The 21,510-nt window shown below is 48.4% G+C and overlaps 1 protein-coding gene across 1 annotated transcript in view; it reads right to left on the reverse strand.

Annotated features, from left to right (window-relative positions):
- Window positions 1-229: 229 nt before the first annotated feature.
- LOC307083378 (potassium voltage-gated channel subfamily B member 1-like) overlaps window positions 230-21,510 on the reverse strand; it is a gene marked incomplete at both ends in the record, with an annotated part of 29,137 nt that continues 7,856 nt past the window's right edge. The window contains one exon of the mRNA XM_079747243.1: window positions 230-2,131. Coding sequence (XP_079603369.1) covers window positions 230-2,131 — 1,902 coding nt within the window. The remainder of the gene's footprint in view (window positions 2,132-21,510) is intronic.

Genomic DNA, 21,510 nt, shown 5'->3' on the forward strand with positions numbered 1-21,510 from the left:
TTCCTTTATTGTGTTGTGCAGGGTATTCTAATATAGTCTTCCGTGTATGTCTGTACAATACATACAGTAGACTTCGTCTGAGGTTTGTGCGCAGAGCCACAAACAACCCAAACAGACCTTCCTCGTGAGTCCAAACGTCTGAGTGGGAGTCGTAATTCCTCGGTCCTATTTCCCATTGTGCTTTATTTAGACTGTTCACGCTTCTCCCACGTCCCTGTCCTCTCCTGCCTCAATTGTCTTTGGAGGCGTTGGAGATCCTCCTCTCCCCCTGAAGTGACTCTAGCTCCCCCGCCACGTGCCTCTCTCTGCGTCCCCCCGGGAGCCCCTCCACGTGGGCCATACGTTGGCCCAACAGCCTCCTCTGAGGTCCCTCCTGGTGGCCCCCCCTCCACTGGCAGCTGGACTGAAAGCCGAACCTAGGGCTCAGTCTATGGGGGGCTCCGGTTCCCTGGCCGCCGCCGCCGCCGCCGGTGTGGTGGTGGTGGTGGTCCTCGTCGTCGGTGTCGGCGTCGATGAACAGGTTGATGGAGGCGTCGTGGAACGTGAAGACGCCGGCGGACGGCGGCGGCAACGGCGGTGGCGGCGCCAGCCTCGGCAGGTTCTCGGGGCTCTTGCTGGGCGTGCGGCTGCTGGCGGCGGCGTAGACGGAGACCTCCGGGCTCCGCGCCGAGGAGCCGTCCGACAGAGCCCCCCCGCCCACCCCGCCCAGCCCCGCCGAGGGGGACGCCGGAGTGCCCGCCTCCCGGCCTTTGTGGTTGGCTCTGAGAGAGCGGCCCTTTGAGGAGAGGGCGCCGCGCTCGGCGGCCGGCGTGTGTCGCCGAACCGCCGCGCCTTGGGACACCTGGAGTTCGTTCTCCATGGTGGTCTCCAGGCCGGGGTGGGCGCTGACCCGTCCGACGGGGCTCTGGGAAAAGTGGGAGCTCTCCGGGAAGTCCGTGGCGCAGGTGATGAAGCTGTCTACGCTGGACATGCTCTTCATGTCCATCACAGGGTCCGCTGGTCTGCCCTTGGCTGCGGCGGGGATGCTGCCCATCTCCATCTCAGTCCTGTGGTGCGGGACCCTAGACAACAGCCCTTTGTCGTTGCTGTCCGGGCCCGGCCGAGGCTGGCCCTTGGCCATGCTGTTGTACATCTCCTCCAGTTTCTGGGCATCTAGACGCTGTGGGCTGGAGGGCCTGGCTTTCTCCTGGAAGCTTGTCTCCAGGGTCCTGGCCAGGCTGGCATCCAAGTGGGTTGGCTTGGATGTCTCTTTCTGGTGGCTCAGAGATACGTGGTTCTCCTGGATCTTCTTGCCTGTGTCCTCCACCGTTACATCCATGAGTTCCATGCTCTGGGCTAGAGCCTCTTTTATGTTCATAGAGACAATGCTGCCATTTCTCTTGGCTCTCTCCAAGGCCTCTCTCCTTTTGATGGCCTTCTCTTGCCTCTTCTGTTCCTTATAAAACTCTGAGAAGTTATTTACAATGATAGGAATGGGCAGGGCTATCACCAGTACTCCTGCTATACAACACAGACCCCCCACTATCTTCCCCAGGAGAGTTTTGGGGTAGATGTCTCCGTAACCGACGGTGGTCATAGTGATGGTGGCCCACCAGAAAGACGCCGGAATGCTTTTGAACTTGGTGTCGTCCTCATCCTTCTCGGCGAAGAAGACGAGACTGGAGAAAATCATGATGCCCATGGCCAGGAAGAGGATGAGCAGACCCAGCTCGTTGTAGCTCCTCCTCAGGGTGAAGCCCAGAGACTGCAAGCCAGTGGAGTGCCGGGCCAACTTCAGGATGCGCAGGATCCGCATGATGCGGAAGATCTGCACCACTCGCCGGACATTCTGGAACTGCAGCACGCTCTTGTTGGACTCGGTCAGGAAGAGGGTGACGTAGTAGGGCAGGATGGCCAGCAGGTCGATGACGTTCAGCGGGCCCTTGAAGAACTTCCACTTGCTGGGCGAGGAGAGGAAGCGGAGCAGGTACTCCATGGTGAACCAGGCGATGCACGCCGCCTCCACGTGGGCCAGCTGGGGGTTGTCGATGACCTGGCCAAACTCATCGGTTTCCTGGAGCTCCGGGAGGGTGTTCAGAGACAAGGCGATGGTGGATAGGATGATGAAGAGGATGGAGATGATGGCCAGGATCTGAAACACAAAAAGTGGATATACTTGGATTAAAAAATAGATTTTTCTTATAATGCCAGAAGGATGAAGAATCTGTTCCTGTTAATTATAGGGAGGCAGGTGATGATAAGCAGAGAAGCAGACTGTAACCTCCCCCCTCCCTACACACACACATACACACAGGCACACACCCAGGCATGCACACACACTCACCCATCACTTATTTAACCACCCACTCATACACACATTCTGAGGTCCTATGATAAATGGAAGTCCTATAATAAAACACTTGCGAAGCTACAGTGAACATTGCTGGATGACAACTGCCAATCTGCTGGCCATTGATGGCGTCATGTGCTACGCACAACAGTGTGGGTTGGTGTGTAACAACCAGTGTGTAGCGGGGGGACTGCCAGCCGTGCTACCCCTCTCTCCAAACCAGCATGAAATCCAGTACAAGGTCCCTGGCAAATAGAGAGTGTGAGGACCCGGACCTTAATTGATCCGGACAGGCAACTGGCTCACGGAGGCCCTACCTTGGCCTCGAGGGAGGGACAAGCCAGTGGGGGGGCAGGGCTGTTTGGAGTGTGAAGTAGGTTACAGGAAGGATGGTAGTAAACGAGATTGGGTGTTTTCGGAGATGATATAACTGGTTCAGCTCAGGGGCAGGAGGGCTAAAAGGGACTGTCAAAAGTCCATCTCCAGAGGCAGGGGTGACGGATGCACTCTCAAAGACAACCCATTAGAACCACACCACAGCCGAAGAGGATAACCGCACCACTGAGACGCAAGCCCAAAACGTCAATTTCAAAGTGAAAGCATGACCCCGATGTGCAATCAAGAGTTTGTGGTGTTAGTGAGCAGTGGAAGTTACCGTTAAAAAAGCAATGGAGGTCGACTCATATGCCAACGGAGCTGGAAACCATAGGCTCCTGAGCTTTGACTCCTTCAGTGTGAACCGGATCATGACTAATGCACTGTGACACGGACGTCAAGCTGGGTAAGAGTTAATGAGGACAGTGCTGGTGGGGACACCAGGTGTGATTTGATTGAAAGAGCGGAACCATGACCGTGGCTCCTCCCCCGAGAGTCTCCTCTCCAGGAATACCTCCCCCCACTCCCCCACAATCACCACCAGAGGATAGGGGAGAGAGGGAAGGAGAGGAAAGTGAGTAGAGGAGAGTTATGGGATGGAGAGGAGGAGAGAAAGGAAAAGGATAGGAGAACAGGGAGAAGGTGATAGGGAACAGGACACGTATTTTCAGCGTGCCTTCGTAGAGGCGTGAATGCTACAGAGATTCATAACAGAGCTTTGATCGTCTGATTGGATCGGTAATGCTGTCGATCGTAGGGTAATAATAGTATATGTGTTGTGTAGCAGTATAGGGTTTCTGTCCATAATGTCCTGTGGTTCTCCTCACTGTCTCTCACTCTATAACTCAACCGTCCATGCAGCACTCTGAGAGTCCATGAAAAAGTACCTTATGAGAGAAAATAGAAATTGAATTAAAGAAAAGTTACAAGCTTCCTACTCTAAGAATTCTAGCCATGCACACATGCAAGCATGCACCCACACACACATTTGCAGCCCTGCATACATAAAGACACACACACGCACGCACGCACACACAAACACACACACACACACAAACACACATTTCGCCTAATTAGCCCCCAGCCTACCGAACCTGGAGCCCAGGAGGCAGGAAAGTGAATATTTAATACCCTTCGGAAGTACATGTTATCCCTATGTCCTGGAAAAGGGATGTGTGTGCATGTGTGTGTGCGTGTGTGTGTGTGTGTGTGTGTGTGTGTGTGTGTGTGTGTGTGTGTGTGTGTGTGTGTGTGCAGCAGCACCTGTAAGCCTGAACTGCCAAAAGAGTAACCTAGTTTTTGTCCAAGGTGAATTCTGCTGCCTACTGAATAATAAGAGGCATGTTGAAATAATAACGAAATTGAGGCTTGTAATTTACCGTGTGTGGACTCCCATGTTCCCGATAAAAAAGAGTGTTGCAACATGTTTTTTCCTTTTGTTATAGGATCCTTTGCCTCTTGCTTTAAGGATGGTGGTGCTGATGGTCATGGTTATGGTTATTCATTTGGATATATTTAGTTTTTTTCACTAAATGGGCAATTTGGGATGGTCCACATGATTGACACTGACTGTTTATGATTTTCTAATCAATTCTGGACATGGCGCAGTAATTGCCTCCAATAACACTCCCGTCAACATCCTCACCAGCAACACACAACATTTTAAGAGCATTTAGCTAACCCCCCCCCCCCATGGTTACAAAAACGATTCTAGGATGAGGTGACTCATAACGACACTACAACACGGTTTCAGAGGAGGGAAAAACGCTGCACATCACAAAGAGCAGTGAGCAGTACTGCTTAATGGCAGCACAACCGGCTGAAGGACACCTACAGATGGATCTATTAGGTGTGAGATGGCAAGATGGAGCTGCTGAATAATTCAGAGTGAGAGAACATTTCAGTGAAAAAAGAAAAAGACACTTCCCAAGGAGAGGATGGAAGAGAAGAGATTTGTAAACGAGGAGTCAGGGCTCTGACCTGAGACATGACAAATGGCTCTTACAAGGGCTGGGTGAGAACACGGCGTGACAGATAAATTGGCACCCGGTCAAGTTTGTGATCATGTTTTCGTTTTCAAGCCAGCATCTGTGGTAACTTTTCCTCTGCCTTCCTTAAAGAGCCCACTCACTCGGGCAAGTTTGTTCATCCGTGTGGCACATTGTTAACTCCGGTTCCACTTGTGCGCCCGACACGTCTGAAAATGGCGTCTTTGTATCCCACTTCTTCCCAAGTCTTCTTCATTATTCGTGATTTTAAAGTTTGTCTGAAAAACTCGTCCCAATAGTTGTGCTCGTGATTTCCTAGTTTTTCCATAAAGCTCTAACAACCGGCCTTCTTCATCGGAGCGATTCGTGGGGCCTGTCGCTCTCTTATGTACTGCAATGGGACTATTAATAGCACACTTCTGTGAAGTTCACCCGATGGAGAAGAGAAGAACGCAATTAGACAACAGACGGGAGCCGTATAGCGACCATAAGCCCTTCCTCCCGAGGGAACATCAGCTCTTCTGGAAGGTGGTGGTTCAGACTTCCGTGGTGTACCCTGAGGCCTATACTCTCTCTCACCGTGTTCGTCCTAACTTATCGTGAAGCGCTCTGCGTGTTGCCAGAAGGCATCCGGAGAGAGGGAGGACAGAGGGGGTGGGTGCAGCAGCGGCACCAAGGCTGGACAGACACAGACAGGAAGCTGTGTTTGGGGTTTTTGCAGTGGAAAATATAGTCAAGAAGAGAAGGAGGTGGGGGGGGGGGGGGGGGGGGGGGGGGGGATCTGCCGGGACAGCAGGTACCCAGCGGAGGCACGCCGCACCAAACTGTGACATAATAGACCCACTGTGTGGCTCACTGCAGTCTGCAGCACACACACATACTCTACAGCCAACACACTTTCCTGACGAAAAGACCTGGAAATATATTCATATAAGGGTGAAACGTATCAGCTGCCTTGCATCATCGTTTATTCATGCAGGCCTCTATTGTTGTTTGAAAAAAGCTGTGTTCATGACACAGTGGCGGCGCTATTTCCAACTCGTCTGCAGAGTTTCACCTTGCGCTGCATCCATTTCTGTCCCGTGTCAGAGCCCTCCGACCGGACTGCAGGGCTATTCCTGACCTCCAAATCAGCCCCAGCGCCTCTCTGCTTTGGCAAGAGACAAGGTGATGGATTGCCCGGCTCACGCAACCACAGAGTTTCCTCTGTGGGTGGGAAAAGGGGAGTGTGTGTGTGTGTGTGTGTGTGTGTGTGTGTGTGTGTGTGTGTGTGTGTGTTTACTGTACGCATATGTCTGGATGTCTGCGTGTGGCACATTAAGTCTGCATAATAGTCCCATCTTATTTTCCCTTACACAAGTCATTAATGATGGGCGCGGGCAGTGCATCGCAGCACTTAAAAGACACACTAATTGTGCGATGCAATGTGGATGTTTTAATGGTTTCTAAAGCTCTATTGCCAGTTGTTGATTCTCAGAGGCGAGACCTTGGCAGGGTTGTTATGCAGTCGGCCCTAGCGCTGGTGTATTCACGCTTTTGTAGTTGATCAGTGGGTGCAGTTCAGTTTCAACTTCTCCGACAGACCCAGCTCATCGCTACTTCGCTGGGATAATGTGGGAAGAAAATGTGAAAGGTATATATAAAACAAACCTTGCATATGAAGGGATAAGACAGATAGGGGAAAGAGAACATATATGACAATATATATATATATATATATATATATATATATATATATGTATATATAGATATGTAAATAGATATACTGTAGGGTTTGTATCTGTGTATGTAAGAGAGAGTGTGAGCAACCGACCCAGAAACAGAGAGAGAGCGAGAGAGTTTCTACACATGTCATTACAGTCTCCCTGCATGCCAAGTCCTTGTAAAAAAAACATCTGGGTACCCTGCCTCTGCCATCAGCCCTGCTACCATATGTGAGTGGGAGGACCCTTTTGGCCCAGCTTTAGCCACCAGCTTTATTTTGGAGTTCATTCAGGTCATCCAGTGTCCTAACATATCCGTTGTCCGTCTCCGTGTAGAAAAATACACATTCAAGCATCTTGTCTTCAGAGGCCTCAACCGACCCGACCAACAATATACTAGGAGAAACGAGTTCAGCCCACAGCTGAATGTAACTCTTATTGGAGCGTGATGTGAGTGTGTGTGCCGTCTCTTCCCAGTGTGTCAGCCCTCGTGTAGGAGAGTGAGAAGAGGCAGGCAGCCTGCCATGGAAACCCCTCAGTAGGCTGCAGAGAGGACTTTCCTCCTCCAGGCGATGGAGGAAGCAGACAGAATGCGTGGTGGATCCTCACTAATGTAATAAAGCCCGTCGTCTCTGATCCTCAGGAGGGTCTGTGGGTGTTTGTGTGGAACAAGGCTGAACCGGTTGGCTTGCTGTACCCTCTGCTTTCACACGCAGCATACTGTGTACACGGCGCTACGGGCCCACTTATTGCCGTTGAATAACAAGTCAACCAAAACATCCTGCCACCTTTCTCTAATGAAGGGCTCAAAGGCTACATTTAAAGGGGTTGTAGGTGAGCTATTCCTTGAGGGTCATTTGTTAGAAATGGCACAGCAATCCGTTCAGCTACTATTGAGTGAATTGTGCAGTGAGAATATCTGTTTCTCGATGAATGCACAGGCCTCGGTATGAGCAAATTTAGATTTTAGGCCGCCCCCTCTTATTTCTGACCAACAGGGCCATCTCTTCCCTGATTGGTTCAGGGTATATCCCTTTCCAGTTAGTCCCAGGTGCATGAAATGCAACACTGCTATGTTAGAGATATGTAGGGAGGGAGGGAGCAGAGAGGGAGGGGGTGTTTTTTGGTTGTTTCATTTCTAAATCTTGCTCCCTTCTGCTCTTTTCCGTTCTCTCTTTTAGAACTCCCGAATCTTACCTTCAACCACTTTGATTATAAAAACAGGTAGACTTTTGGTTGGAGAATCTGTACGATTGATTGTCTGAATAGAGATGGCATGAGAAACATCTTCCTGCAGTTTGTCTTATGTGTTTATTTTGTGTCTTCCATCATTCTTTCTTTTGGCTAAATCATCAGTTGGGGATTATGCCTAGTTTACATCTGTTTACATTTCATGGCCCACACACAAATAAAATCGAACTAACATTTTTTCTCCTCACATTCTGGAACAGAGCCCTGTTCACTTGTCCAGCCATGTTTAGTCTACATGTGTCTAAAACCTTGGCCTGAATCTTGATACCTGCGGTTGCAGAAAACAGAGAAGATGCCTTTACCTATCTGGTGTCCACCGACAGATAATTAAGGTTTACTAATGCGTCTCTCTCCTGCTCTCTGTCTCTCTCTCAGTCTCTCAGACTCTCAGTCTCTCAGTCTCTCTGTCTCTCTGTCTCTCTCTCTCTTTCACTCTCTCTCTCTCTTTCTCTCTCTCTCTCTCTCTCTCTCTCTCTCTCTCTCTCTCTCTCTCTATCTCTCTCTCCCTCTCTCTCTCTCTCTCCACCCCCCCCCCCCCCCCCCCCCCCCTCTCTCGCTCTCTCTCTCTCTCTCTCTCTCTCTCGCTCCCTCTGGCAGCCAAGCTCGCTCTCCCGGTCACGACAGTGTTTACCATTGAGGCCGTGTCACTCGACTCCCGGGACACGGTTGGATGTCATCCTCACGTAGAGAGGGTTAGCCCGGGGCGCTCGCTTCGGGGCCACCCTCTGGAACAGGAGAGGACACTCCCACAGCCCCCCCCCCCCAACACACAACAGGGTCACGACCCTACCTGCGTAACCATCATTTTGAATGCTAGGATCCATTTAAGTTTGTCTCCTCCTTTCAATGCCACCGAAGGGATTACGAATTCAAACATCCAACCTGAAGCTTTGGAAGGGGCTGGTACAATCAGATCTGGTACAACTAGAGCTAGAAATATACCTACAATTCACGCCATTCGGTGGACGCTTTTATCCAGTGTCTTACAATACAGTGAGTGAATATGTATGACCAGCTAACCCATACACTGTTACCTCCACGCCAGATGATGTAAGCTACACAGTTCTAGGTTATATACTTTGTTGCGCGTGCCGTTATTATATCATGTTTTTAGGTATTCTTGGCCACATTTCGAGCCTGTGAGGACAGCTACACTCAGATGAACTCCTAGCATAGTCTCTGCTCGGCTTCTTTTCAAAAGTGCTATAATTAGAGCTGTGAGACAGACGACAGTCTGTCACAGTCCCACCCTCTCATGTGCACCTGTGAAACTGTGAAAGCATCGGAACTAAAATTACCCAAGTATCCCCCCCCCCCCGCCCCCCTTCCCTCATTCACTGTCGCTATAGCAACCCATCACCCGTTCACCAGGATATCAACACAGAGAGGTGGAGTTCTGGCAGCGCACAGTACAGTTCAGCCATTCCCCTGCTCAGGCCTTGCGGTTCACCATCAATCATGTGCTTTCTTTCACATGTTTACTTTATCGTCGAGCTAGGTAGCTAAGCAGTTGCGTCCAGCCACTAGGAGCGCTGTGTTTCCCCTCATGGCAAACGTAGACAATATCCTCCGGTCGGCTTCAATGAGCACATCGGGTCGGGCGACTCGCGTCTCAAACTTTGTTCTCTCTGGTTCGGGAGATTCATGAGAGCAGGACTCGTCGATGTGTTAAGCGCGGGGAGGATTGCGTATCAAAGTGGTCTCACATTGCGCCCATATGACCCCACGCCTCTCTGCTGGACTTCGTCCACTTGATGTGGAGAAAAGTGCCTGTGTGAAAAGCGTTGGGGCAAAAGGGCGCGATGAAACCACTTTTCGGCACTCTGAGATTTCTCCTCTGACACAGCAGAGCCCCTGAGCAGTAGTTATAGTACCGAGGTGGACCGATGCTGCCCTGATGGCTCCATAACAGAGACCTCTATCTACGACACATCGATGTGGGCTGTTAGTCGACTGTGGTCCGCACCTGGTTTGACCCTCACAACCGCAGGATCTGCTGCGGCACTTTCACGGTGGTTCCATCTTCCTCGATCATCAGAACATTCAGGGGACTGGTCTTCATGGGATAATGTCCCCGCCAAAAACGCATACAGACATCGTCACAATAAAGTCAGTGCAGTTACACTTTTCACTGTTGTCAGGGCTTTACCATCAGTCACGTAATGTAATAATAGATATTCAATATGCATGCAGTGTTGGACTGGAAACCAACATGTGGCCCTTGCAAACGTCTTCCTCTGTGTCTTCTTGTCCTCTGTCTGCATGTCTGTCTGTCTGTCGCTCTGCATGTCTGTCTGCTTGTCCGTGTGTCTGCCCTCTGATGATGAGGAGCCACAGTGAGCACCTCGCTGATAGCTGACCTCCACTGTGTTCCTAAAGCTGCAGCAGGACTCGTGGGATCTTTACTGTGTGATGGTCAGCAGCACTCAGGCGATGTCCCTGAAACATTCAGAGAGAGGCAATCACCCAGCCCCGTCCGTCTGTCAGGTGGCGGACCGATGGACACAGAGAGCTTTTGAGTGGAAGAGGGGAAATGTGTTCTCCCTGTATGACTGTTTAGTTTGTTTATGTGCTATAATTGCGGCTATAAAAGGCTAAGAGGCAATTCCACAGCCAAACAACCACTTGGCCACACCTCAGTGACATTTGAGGCCAAATGTCTAGATGATGTAATTGAATAATATAATATAACATATATATATGCATAATATATCATATAATATAGAATAGAATAGAATATGTAATATAATAGAATTGCGGCGCTTCAGGTAAGCCTCCGTCCATTAGATGCATTCCTTCTCCTCCTTCTCAGGGTGAGGCCTGACAGATTTACAACCACAGACAAAAGGCCACTACAGAGGTTTAACTCATACGTTTAGGAGCGGCAACACTTTAAAGGGATTCACCTTTTGGTTGTGAACACTGGCTGTGCACACAGTTGGTCGATACACAACAAGCCAAGCCCTTCGTTACGGGTGGCATTAGGACGGCTGGCTGTCATCCCCATCCGCCATAAACCTAACGGGATGTGTGTGTGTGTGTGTGTGTGTGTGTGTGTGTGTGTGTGTGTGTGTGTGTTGTTGTTACGCTGTTGGCCGGTACAGTGCTGTGAGAGCACTGGATGTGCTTTGAGGCTGGTTGTCAAAGCATGTTGTATGACAACAAGGCAAACAATGGCAAGGAAAGCGCATGCATGCGGGCTGTGTGTCTTCTAGTCGGGGTTTGGGATTATAGGATTTGCGCATGTACTGGACACAGGCTCATTGATCCAGAGATGTGTGGGCTCACACAATGTTTTTTTTTCATGCAAGAGATATACCCAAGAACCATTGGGGTGACTCAAACACACGCACGCAAGAACTCACGCACGCACATAAATATTTATTTGTCCCTTCCAAACATAAGGATTGTCACGTTCTCAATGAAAGCGTTGCTGTTTACACACAATGGAAACAAGGGAGGAATGTTTGAACCACAAGGGCTTAAAGAGAGATTACATAAGGCTGAAAACAACTAGTTTGTAGGTTGTCAAATTGAGGCAGAAATAACATGCTTTGGCAGACGTACGCTGCTCTTTGGGCTTGTTTGACAGAACAGATACGGAGACCAATGTTTGATGAATCATGTTTTAATCTGTGGGCCGCATTCCTTCTCTAAAAATTCCATTCTAGGTACCAAACGTATTTCGCAGGAAAATCGCACAATGAGCACCGAACAATAGCAGGGTTGACTAATGAAACAAATACGCAGTGCATCAAAAGTTAAACAAAGCGATTTTGCATATCCTCCTCATAAGTAAATTCCATACATGCAAGCACAAGGTGTGCCATGCGTGCATGGTTGTAAACACCCAGCCGGTGAGGGGCTGACTGTAAGCATAAACCAATGGCAGTTCATTAAACAGCGAACGGCGATGGCAGCCCAGTGTTGCCGCCTGGCGAGAGCGGGGTGGTCAGCGGTTAATGAAGCATGTTACACGTCGTTAGCCCAGAATGGCCCAGCAGTCTCCTGCCTGTATACAGAGAGAGGACAGCCGCGGTGATTTGCGAGTGGAACAAAGCCCTAAATGATGTGTGTACATCATGGATGCCATCCAAGAGAAGCCAGGAGCCGTGCTCTGATGGAGGAGGCGGAGGACAGAGCAGACAGTCTCAGGCACAGGCGGGGAGGTGGTAGGAGGAGGAGGAGGTGGAGGAGGAGGGGAGGGAGTAAAAAGAGGAGGAGGAGGAGGAGGAGAATGAAGGGGCGGAGGTGAAACGGGAGGAGGGGGGAGGGGAAGGAGATTGAAAAGGAGGAGAAGGAAGGGACAGAGGGGAAACGGAGGGGAGGAGGAGTAAAAAAGGAGGAACGGGAAGGAGCAAGGGAAAAGGGGAAGGGGGAGAGGAGGAGCAACAAGAAGAGGAAGAGGGGGAAAAGCTGGAGCAGAAGGAGGAGGAGGAGGAGGAGGAAGATTAGGATGAAGAAGAGGATAAACAGGAGGAAGTGTGTGTGTGGGGGGGGGGGGGATAAGTGATAAGGCATGGTCGGCATAGAAGACAAAGTCACACTAATAATATGTGTTAAAGCTGTGTCTGCATCTGAACCCCGACCCACTTGCGTATTAAACACTCGCGATGTCACGCAGCACATGCCCACACCCACCCACCTCCCCCACTGGTAAAAGCTGTCCGATCATCCGGCCCGCGTGCCCAAGGAAACGAGCGAGGATGAGAGGGGAATAAAGGGCGGATGAGCAGCGAGTGAGCCTGACTCCCCATGTATGGCAGCGAACGCTGCCATACATGGGGAGACAGGCTCACTCGCTGCTCATACGCCCACGCTTCTTCCTCTGCAATTTGTCAGTTACTCCTGAGTAGTAGTCGTAGTACCGAGGTGGACCGATGCTGCCCTGATGGCTCCGTAATCGAGACCTCTATCGCCTACGACACATCCAGCGGTGCCGTTGGTCGACGGTGGTCGCCACCTGGTTCGACCCTCACAGCCGCAGGATCTATCAGTTATTTGTCAGAACCTATAATCAACCTCCTGATCAAACACACGCACAAACACACACACACACACACACACACACACACACACACACACACACACAGTCCCTCCTATTGATCGCGGCTGAGCTGGTCTCTTGTAAACGTGCTTAACCGCCACCACAAAGCCTCTCCTTATTGACTCAATCAATCAGGGGGACAATTTCATTTGACCACCTTCCCCATCCCCCTTCTGAAGGTGCTGCACAGGAGTCAATATGAGAAGACAAACACACACACGCAACCAAAGCAGGCTTGCCGACACATGACACACTCACGCACACAAAGTGTGCTTTGGTGTGCCCTTTCTGTTATCGCTCTGTTTGAAGTGTATTACCCGCTCACTCAATAAGTATGTGATTTAGCAAGATGCTTTGACCCCAAAAACGTTCACTTACTGTGAGACTTTTTGAATGCACACTATCATGAAAGAGCAGGGAGGGTTTAAGGCTCTTGCTCAAGGGCGACTTCTGACAAGGCCTCGGACATGAGGGTTTGAATCCAGCACCCTTCGGCTGAGAGACAAACACACATTACCACCAAGAGACTACATTTACATTTACATTTAGGGCATTTAGCAGACACTTTTATCCAAAGCGACTTAACAATAAGTGCATTTGTTACAATAAGTACATTTGTCATAAGAAGTGAAACAATATATCGCTGTCGGTACAGTAAAGATGTTCATAGAACCAAGTGCAAGTATTACAATCGCTAGGCTAACCCATTCCCCGTGTAAAGCAATGATAGCAGCTACTGTAGATGCTACACAATTGCTACACAAATGCTACACAAAGACTAAACTATTAGAAATGTGACTCCTACACTCCTCCTCTGTGAGAGTTTAGAGTACACCCTCAAAGCAACTCGCAGCAACCAGCTGCCCTGCTGGAAGGCACTCCGGCAGGACTCTGGGTCCCTGCCGGCTCTAGCAGGGGATAGTCTGATCTGTAAAATATCCCTCCCCTTTTCTTCCTTGTGTGTGTGAGAAACAATGGTAAATTCCCTGTGCTTATGAATAAGACATCACATATGTCCCTGGCTGGTAGTGAGCTACAATCGAGCCCATAGTGGAATCTATATTTGTATATATGTCTTTACTATATCTGGACTTTGAAGACCACTCTGGAGGATGGTTCTATATCTGCATGAGTGCTTAGTGCGGCTGTTCTTTGGCCAACGTATCCAGTTTGTACATATGTTATAATGTTGTTCGACTTATTTTTATAGACTGTCTAGTCCCAAAGCTCACTTATGTTATTCCTTTATACATCTTGGTTATTTTTAAAGATATCTTTATGACCATGTATCCTACCTACATGGACCAAGGGAAATTAAACTATTAAACGATTAAACTGTAGTTCAACTCAATATTAAATGACATTATTATTATTCAACTAAAGCAATTCCTGGTTTCTGCATCATGAACTTCGTGACTCTGACAACAACAGAGTGATAGAGAGTAAGGGAGAGAGTGAGAAAGTGAGAGGAAGAGAGCGAGAGAGGAAGATCAAGGCTAAGATTAAAGGGACAAATCCGCCAAGCTGCTGTCGCTGTTATTCACTCAAAGCCAAAGTGTCCGTGGAATAGCTTTCCTCCTAATACAAGGGTTTGATCTAGACAGACGCTTGATGAAGAGGAGCCTAATGAGCAGTCTTATCCCGGTTCATGTCCTCAAAGCCTTCGTCCGTTCAGGAAAATGAGAAATCCTTGTCACTGGCCACATAGTCTCCAAAACAGGCCTTAAGCTAAAGTCCGGCTAGTGCTGTGAAAAAGGTAAAGGTTCTTAATCAACACAGTGTTCACTGGTGACTAGAAATACACTGTAGAGATACACTCATTCAAATCCCTTCTCCAAGTCGATTATTATTGGTAGATTAGCTTCATAAGAAACAGGAAACAAGTTTGTGGTTGGTTGGTTGGTGCTATATAAAGGGCTATATAAATAAGGGAAAGTTACCTTGGTTGAAATCTGAAACCTATAGAAGACACTAAATGCACAGACTAGATCACTTTCAATGAATGCATGAAACAATCACTGTCAAACCCTTCAACAGTCACTGAATGAATCAAGAAATTAGGCAATCACTCAATCTGTAATCCTTGACTAACACTGGTGCTGAGGCTAGATCCTTTGCTGCACCTCTTTAGTTGCCTACAACCAAATGAATGCTGCCCTGAGGATCACCTCTGAAACCACCAACTAGTTAATGTAGAGGCAGGGGGGTCAGGTTCCCTACAGATCTTTAACCCTTTCAATTTACATCACTGCTCGGTTTACAGAGGACAGAGCTCCTGTTCGCACACACACACACACACACAAACAAACATACACACACACACACGTACGCACCTACACACAAGCCCAAACACACACATGCCAACACAACCACACACACATGCCCACACCCCCACATACACAAACACACATGCACACACACACACACACACACACACACACACACATGCACACAAACACACACACACAGACACACACACACACAGACAAGTGCTGAGGCAATGGGACCAAACAACCTGGACTATATACACCACACAAACCTCACCTCAACATTGGTCGATAGTTTAATTGAAATGAAAGGGAAGATGATGGAGAGGAGGAATACAGTCGATATTTTATGAAAGCAGTCAACAGTCTTGATCTAGGCAACTCTATTTGTAATTGGCTATTTGCTTTCATATAGGCAGGCCCCAGACTATGAGAGTAGGTAAAACATACTCTTCATAAGTTCTTCATAAGGACCGGTGCACCCCAGGGCTGCTCTCTCAGTCCCCTATTGTACAGTCTGTTTACTCATGACTGTGCTGCCAAATATTACAACAGCATCATAACATTTACAGAAGACCACAGGGACTTATGGGCGATCGTCAGGAGAGGGCCTACAGGAGGGAAGTCGAAGATGAATCCATACAGGGCCATGAGAACATCCTCTCTCTAAATGTCACTAATAAAAAAATTATAATTGTCACTTAGAACTTTTTTCAGAAACTTTTTCGAAAATCCCATTCTTATTTCCAGTAATGGGTCATCTTTTGAAATTGTTGTTGATTCCAGACTTCTTGGTACATCCACGTCTCAGACAACCTCACATCTTGTCTGAACACAAATTATATCTTCAACAAGGCACAGCACAGGCTCTGCATTACGAGGCGTCTCAGGAGCTTTGCTATGAGTGCCAAGGCTCTTGTGAACTTATTGCAGTGCCATTGAGAGTGTTCTGGAAGGCCGGATCACTGTGCGGTTCAGGGCTGCAGTCTACTACAAAGGGGACTGTAAAGACAGCCGGAAAGAAATCATTTGGAACAGAACTTCAACAGCTTCATAACATTTACACTGCATGTACACTGCATGCTTCAAAAAATAAAGCCCATAATGTCATTAAGGACGCCAGCCGCCCCGCTCCTGTTCTGTTTTCACTCTGTCTGTCCAAAGAAGGTTAGCAGAGAATCAAATCACACCCAGCCCGACCCAGAGACAGTCAGGTCGCTGCATGGCTGACGCAGTCATATGCACCACATTGCAGTATTATAATAGCTCATGTATCGTGTCCTGTATATTGTGTATATAATATAAAGATAGGAGTGCATTGTGTACAACGTCTATGTAGATATGGCCTTTGTGTTAGGTCATGGCGGGTCAAAGCATGTATTTTATTGTATCGTTAACACGTGACAATAAAGTTGAACTCAAGTAGCACTGAAGCATGGGACAAAGGCAGGGAAAGTTAAGGCCATGTTCATAACATAAACTTCCAATAGCTTTCGTCTTTTCCGAATGCCGTTTAACTGTTTATATTATAATATAATATAAATAATATAATCTAAGAAGTTTCATACCATTTGTGGAGGCATTATTGTAATTAGCTGCGGAGTCATCTCTAAACTGTGATTCCATTGGACAGTTCTCCCATCACCCCATGATTACTTACTTCCAACCTCCCACTATCTGTCCAATGTGGGTGCTGCACTGTCAAGCCTCTCAGAGTGTGAGTTGTGATAAAGAGATATCCCAATAAGAAAGCTTTGACTTGAATAACCCTAGCACCACACCACCCCCCCCCCCCGTCTCCTCTCCTCTCCCCCCTCTCCCCTATCCTCCTCTCCTCCCCTCTCCTTTCCCCTCATCTCCTTCCTTCTCCTCTAGCCTCTCCTCTCCTCTCCCCCCCTCTCCTCTATCCTATCCTCCTCTCCTCCCCTCTCCTTTCCCCTCATCTCCTTCCTTCTCCTCTAGCCTCTCCTCTCCTCTCCCCCCTCTCCTCTATCCTATCCTCCTCTCCTCCCCTTTCCTCTCATCTCCTTCCCTCTCCTCTCACCTCTGCTGGCTCTGGCACACGTCCGCGCTCGCCGGTTGGCCTATTTAGCGGTCCTTCAACAAAGTCCTTCAAATATTCCACGCTGAACAACACAGCCTGTAGCACAGCTCGGGTCGGGCGCATACTGGGCCAAGGTGCATCCAGGGAGCCAGATGGAAGGGGGCAGCTGGGTTCAATGTAAAGACTCAGAAGGAAAGAAGACCACAGTGCTCCGGCTCAACGGGGAGGTGAACAGGGGGGTGGCCCCTCAGGACCGCCGCATGGAGACGTACCGGACGGCGCCTGAAAGCAACACGGCTCACTCCCTCGACACGCCACAGGCAATTCAGTCCCAATGCTCCTATTGGCTGAAGTGAGAGTGTGCCGTTCGCTGGGGCAGAGCTTCTTAAGCTCCCAGTTATCATTATTATGATGTAGGAATAGCGCAGAGTACCATCTAATGAAAAATCACCCTCCGATCTTGGTGGTTGGAGCGCAAACGGTGGCATCGGATATTCTTACGTGAGGAGGCGTAGCAGCTTTAGCTTCTCCCCAGGGCTTTTCTGAGCGTTGTTGGCAAAATTGGATCACTCTAATCTCAAGGTGTGCTTAGTTCCACGAAGACTCACTTAGAACAAGAGGCCGTTACCCAAGGCGCAGGGGGCGATTGTAATTACAGCAAATGAATGAGGGTTCGTTCTTGGCAAAGGCCATGCCTACGTTGTAATCAATCTTAATATATGCAAAGTCCACAAGGAGGAGATCCTTGACCCCTCTCTCTGGTTATCAGATGGTCCAGTGTCAAGCTCCTTATCTATCTATCTATCTATCTATCTATCTATCTATCTATCTATCTATCTATCTATCCATCCATCCATCCATCCATCCATCCATCCATCCATCCATCTATCTATCTATCTATCTATCTATCTATCTATCTATCTATCTATCTATCTATCTATCTATCTATCTATCCATCTATCCATCTATCCATCTATCTATCTATCTATCTATCTATCTATCTATCTATCTATATCTATATTTATATATTTGTTCATCTTGTGTTGACACTTGTTAAACAAATAAACTGTTGCTATTGGTTGGCAAGAGTACCGTGCATTATAAGCTTCGGATCTGTAGTGCAAAGATTAAATGCAAATTAAGATTGCACATTTGAAAATAGATGATAATATGAATGTAAATTGCTTTTACGCAAAACGTATTGTGCATTCAAAGGCCGTCGTTATGTTGTTTGATATATGTGGTGTCTGATGTTATGAAGCAGTATCTACATACAGATTGATATATGCAAATAAAAATAAATGCAACACATCGTCACTATTTCAAAACGGATCCAAACACGCCTCTCTTTGTCAAATGCACAATTCTTGTCCTTGCGATTCTGACGCAATTATTTTAAGAAACCAGTTAAATCCCATGCATTTTGATGTTAACCGAGGTTTCTCACAGAGAACCCATTCACAAGCATCACAAGCACGTGCTGCTGTATCTAACCGGACGCCAGAAGTTCCAAAAATAGCCACAGTAAACCAAAAAAAAAGCTAATTGTGATCACAAGGAAGGAAAAAGATTAACGTGTGACTCGTGTCAAACACAAACACGTTGAGACCCACAATCAACATCATCATCATCGTGATCATCGTCACATGTGTTCATGTGTCTGCCTAAGCGCCCGAGTCAGTGTATTTATTTATAGCGGTCTCCCAGGAGAGCGTTTGCCGCTGCCTCTCTCAGGTATGTGGTCTGTCACACCGCAGTGCTCACTCCCAAGGGGCCGCTGCTCTCATTAGGGCCAGCCGCCCCTGTGCTTAGTATTCACCATCCATCTTCTGCCACACACACACCGTCACTCGCTCAGAGTGTGGGGATCATTAACGATAGAGCAAAACCCCAAGGAGGATCACCGCTGCATTAGCTAGTGTTATTTTCATAACTCATAGCCAAAGTTGTTTTTTCCTTGTGGCTCAGCTGTCGAATCTACACAAACCCCAAGAATTGAAAAGTAAAGTCAACCAAAAGGTATTCATTTTGAATGTTTACTTTCTCCCCTGTGTGGACGTAGTTTGGTGCTTACGGCGTGAAGAGAGTAGGTGTGCACAACATTGATCAGGGTATCGGATTGAACTCCCAGCGCTTTATCCGCATCGGAGCACTGCCTTTGGAACGCCGAGCACCTCTGGAGCGTAAACGCTTTGTTCCCACAGCGGCGGGCAGCGGGATCGTGAGAAAACCTGAGAGGCGTTGACCCAAAGGGGTCCTAGGCTAGGATCCGTCTTCTTCATCCGCTCCCAGCTGGATCAGGTGGAATCGTGACCTTTGAACTGTGACCGCACTCCTCCCACTTACTGTAGAGTAACCCAAACCTATGGCTGAAACGAAATCCACGTATTGATTTCGATTTTTCTTAGGGCCTAATGAATACTTCTCAGATACTGGGGTTCTGGGTATTCCACTGGTAAACGTGTGGAGAGGCGTGCAGGTGGCACTGTTTATTGACCTAGTTGAGTCCACAAAAGGGAATCCCATCATGGCGCCCGTGGGTTCCTCCCACCGCTCTCCGTGCTTCCTATTCACAAACCCCGGAACTCAACTTTCCAAAAGGGATCCTCATTTACTGCGGTGCATTGGGATACAGTAGGCTGCGATGCCCAGGGCTGGTGTCACCCGAGGCCCGGTTTACCTGAGCTGTCTAGGCAGGCAGACAGGATGCTCCGCCGCCTGCAGCCTGGTGAAGGAGACGCACGGTGTGAACTCAACCCTGTGGTTGACTACTCGTTCGTGCTGTGCTCAGGGGTGTTAGGTTCGGTATCGGTTTCCGGTAGTTACTGTTCCGAGAGGCTGACAGCCTCGGCCACCGTCACCAGGTAGCCTGTCAGCCGTGTCATTCTAAATTAGCCGGACTGTAAACCCCATGGGGCCATTTTTTAAAAGGAGTAGTGGTGACCTGATATCTGCAGGGATTGTGCATAAAGCGGTTCTTTAGATTCTCTCATTGGTTACGTCTTCCCCTATATACTCTATGTGCCTTCCTCTTACATGATGGGACGACATCAATAATTAGTGGCAAAGTCCACCCTAACTAGGTTACCATGTCTGCAACGGGTAGTTCCTCCTCAGAGTCCTCTTCCTTGGGCTTCCCACACCGTCCATCCTGTGTGTTTAAATATGCATGCAGTTATTTTCTGTTGGCGGCGGGTCAGCTCTGAGCGCCGAGGAAGGCGTGGCCGTATACATCAGCCCTCTAATTAGCTGTGGAGAGAGCAGCACGTCTGCGACTCTCTCCATCAGCCTGTTTCCCCGCTGTTACATCATGAGCCTGCTGACGCTGCTGAGCACCGCGGGGAGGACTCGGAAACATTGTTCCATAAGAGCGTGTTTGCGTAATGCGTTGCTAATGGACGAACGGTGGGGATGCTCCCCTGCATTACTGTATAGGGCACGGATCACGGTGATACAGCGTTTAGTGATCAACTTTGCAGTTCGTATAACAGTTACCCTAACACATCCAAGGCCGTTTCGCGTGCAGTTCTCGTTACAAGCGCTCTCGTTCTGTCGTATTTAGTCACGAATACTGAATGCATGTCGGAGATGTGAGCTGGAGGAGAGTCGCGCCTTTTGTCTTTCTGTCAACATCTGGTGACAACTAGGTTAAACAACATGTCACACTTTGACTCAGGAGACTCCTCAGGAGCAGGAATTCAGAATACTGTAATGACCTTGGGGTTTGTTGATAAATGTCATGCATTTTCTTTGTGAATGATTTAGAAAAAGCGATGATGGTTTTCAGTGATTCGGTGAACGATTCGTTTGGAGGATTTTCCACAAATCATTTGATACATTGGTAATCATTTACAACAAGGGTGCACTAATTCACCACTAATACCATTAGTTAATAAGTAATAAGCATTAACTATCAGTTAAGTAACAGATAAAAAATTCTCTCCTAATCATTTACTCATGTAATCATTCTATCAATGGTAATGGTGTTTATGTTCACTAAGGTATTCATTTTTACATTATTACCCAATCCACTAACCCTAACCCTAACCCCTCATTACATAGCTAACACTATTAAACAATGCTTATTGCTGCATTAGCTGTTCTTACTTCATGGTGAATAAATATACCCTTACTGTAAAGTGTTACAGATACATTTTAATTGCCCAGTGTCCCTGTCCTTGGGGGATTTGAGGGTCAGCAGCTCCAAACTCCACCAGCTGAGTCAGGTGGTGCTCATCGGGTGAAAGAAGACCATCACTGCGTGCAGCCTTAGCTCCGGGAGTGGTTACAGCACATGAGGGCTTCAGGTACCACTGTCTACGGCTCTGGAAACTTTAGTTTTACTTTACTGGGGCCGGCGGCACTGACCCCCCCCGACGACACCACTCACCCTCGCACTGTACCTCTGGTTGAGGGATGATTCCTCTCTGGGCTGACAGGCTCGTCTAAATAATTAATTAGGGTCTGCTGTAAAGTACTCTTCTGCCTCTCCGGCCTGACCCATCA

The sequence above is a fragment of the Pollachius pollachius genome (genome assembly GCF_949987615.1).
Source record: "Pollachius pollachius genome assembly, chromosome: 12".
Classification (NCBI taxonomy): Eukaryota; Metazoa; Chordata; class Actinopteri; order Gadiformes; family Gadidae; genus Pollachius; species Pollachius pollachius.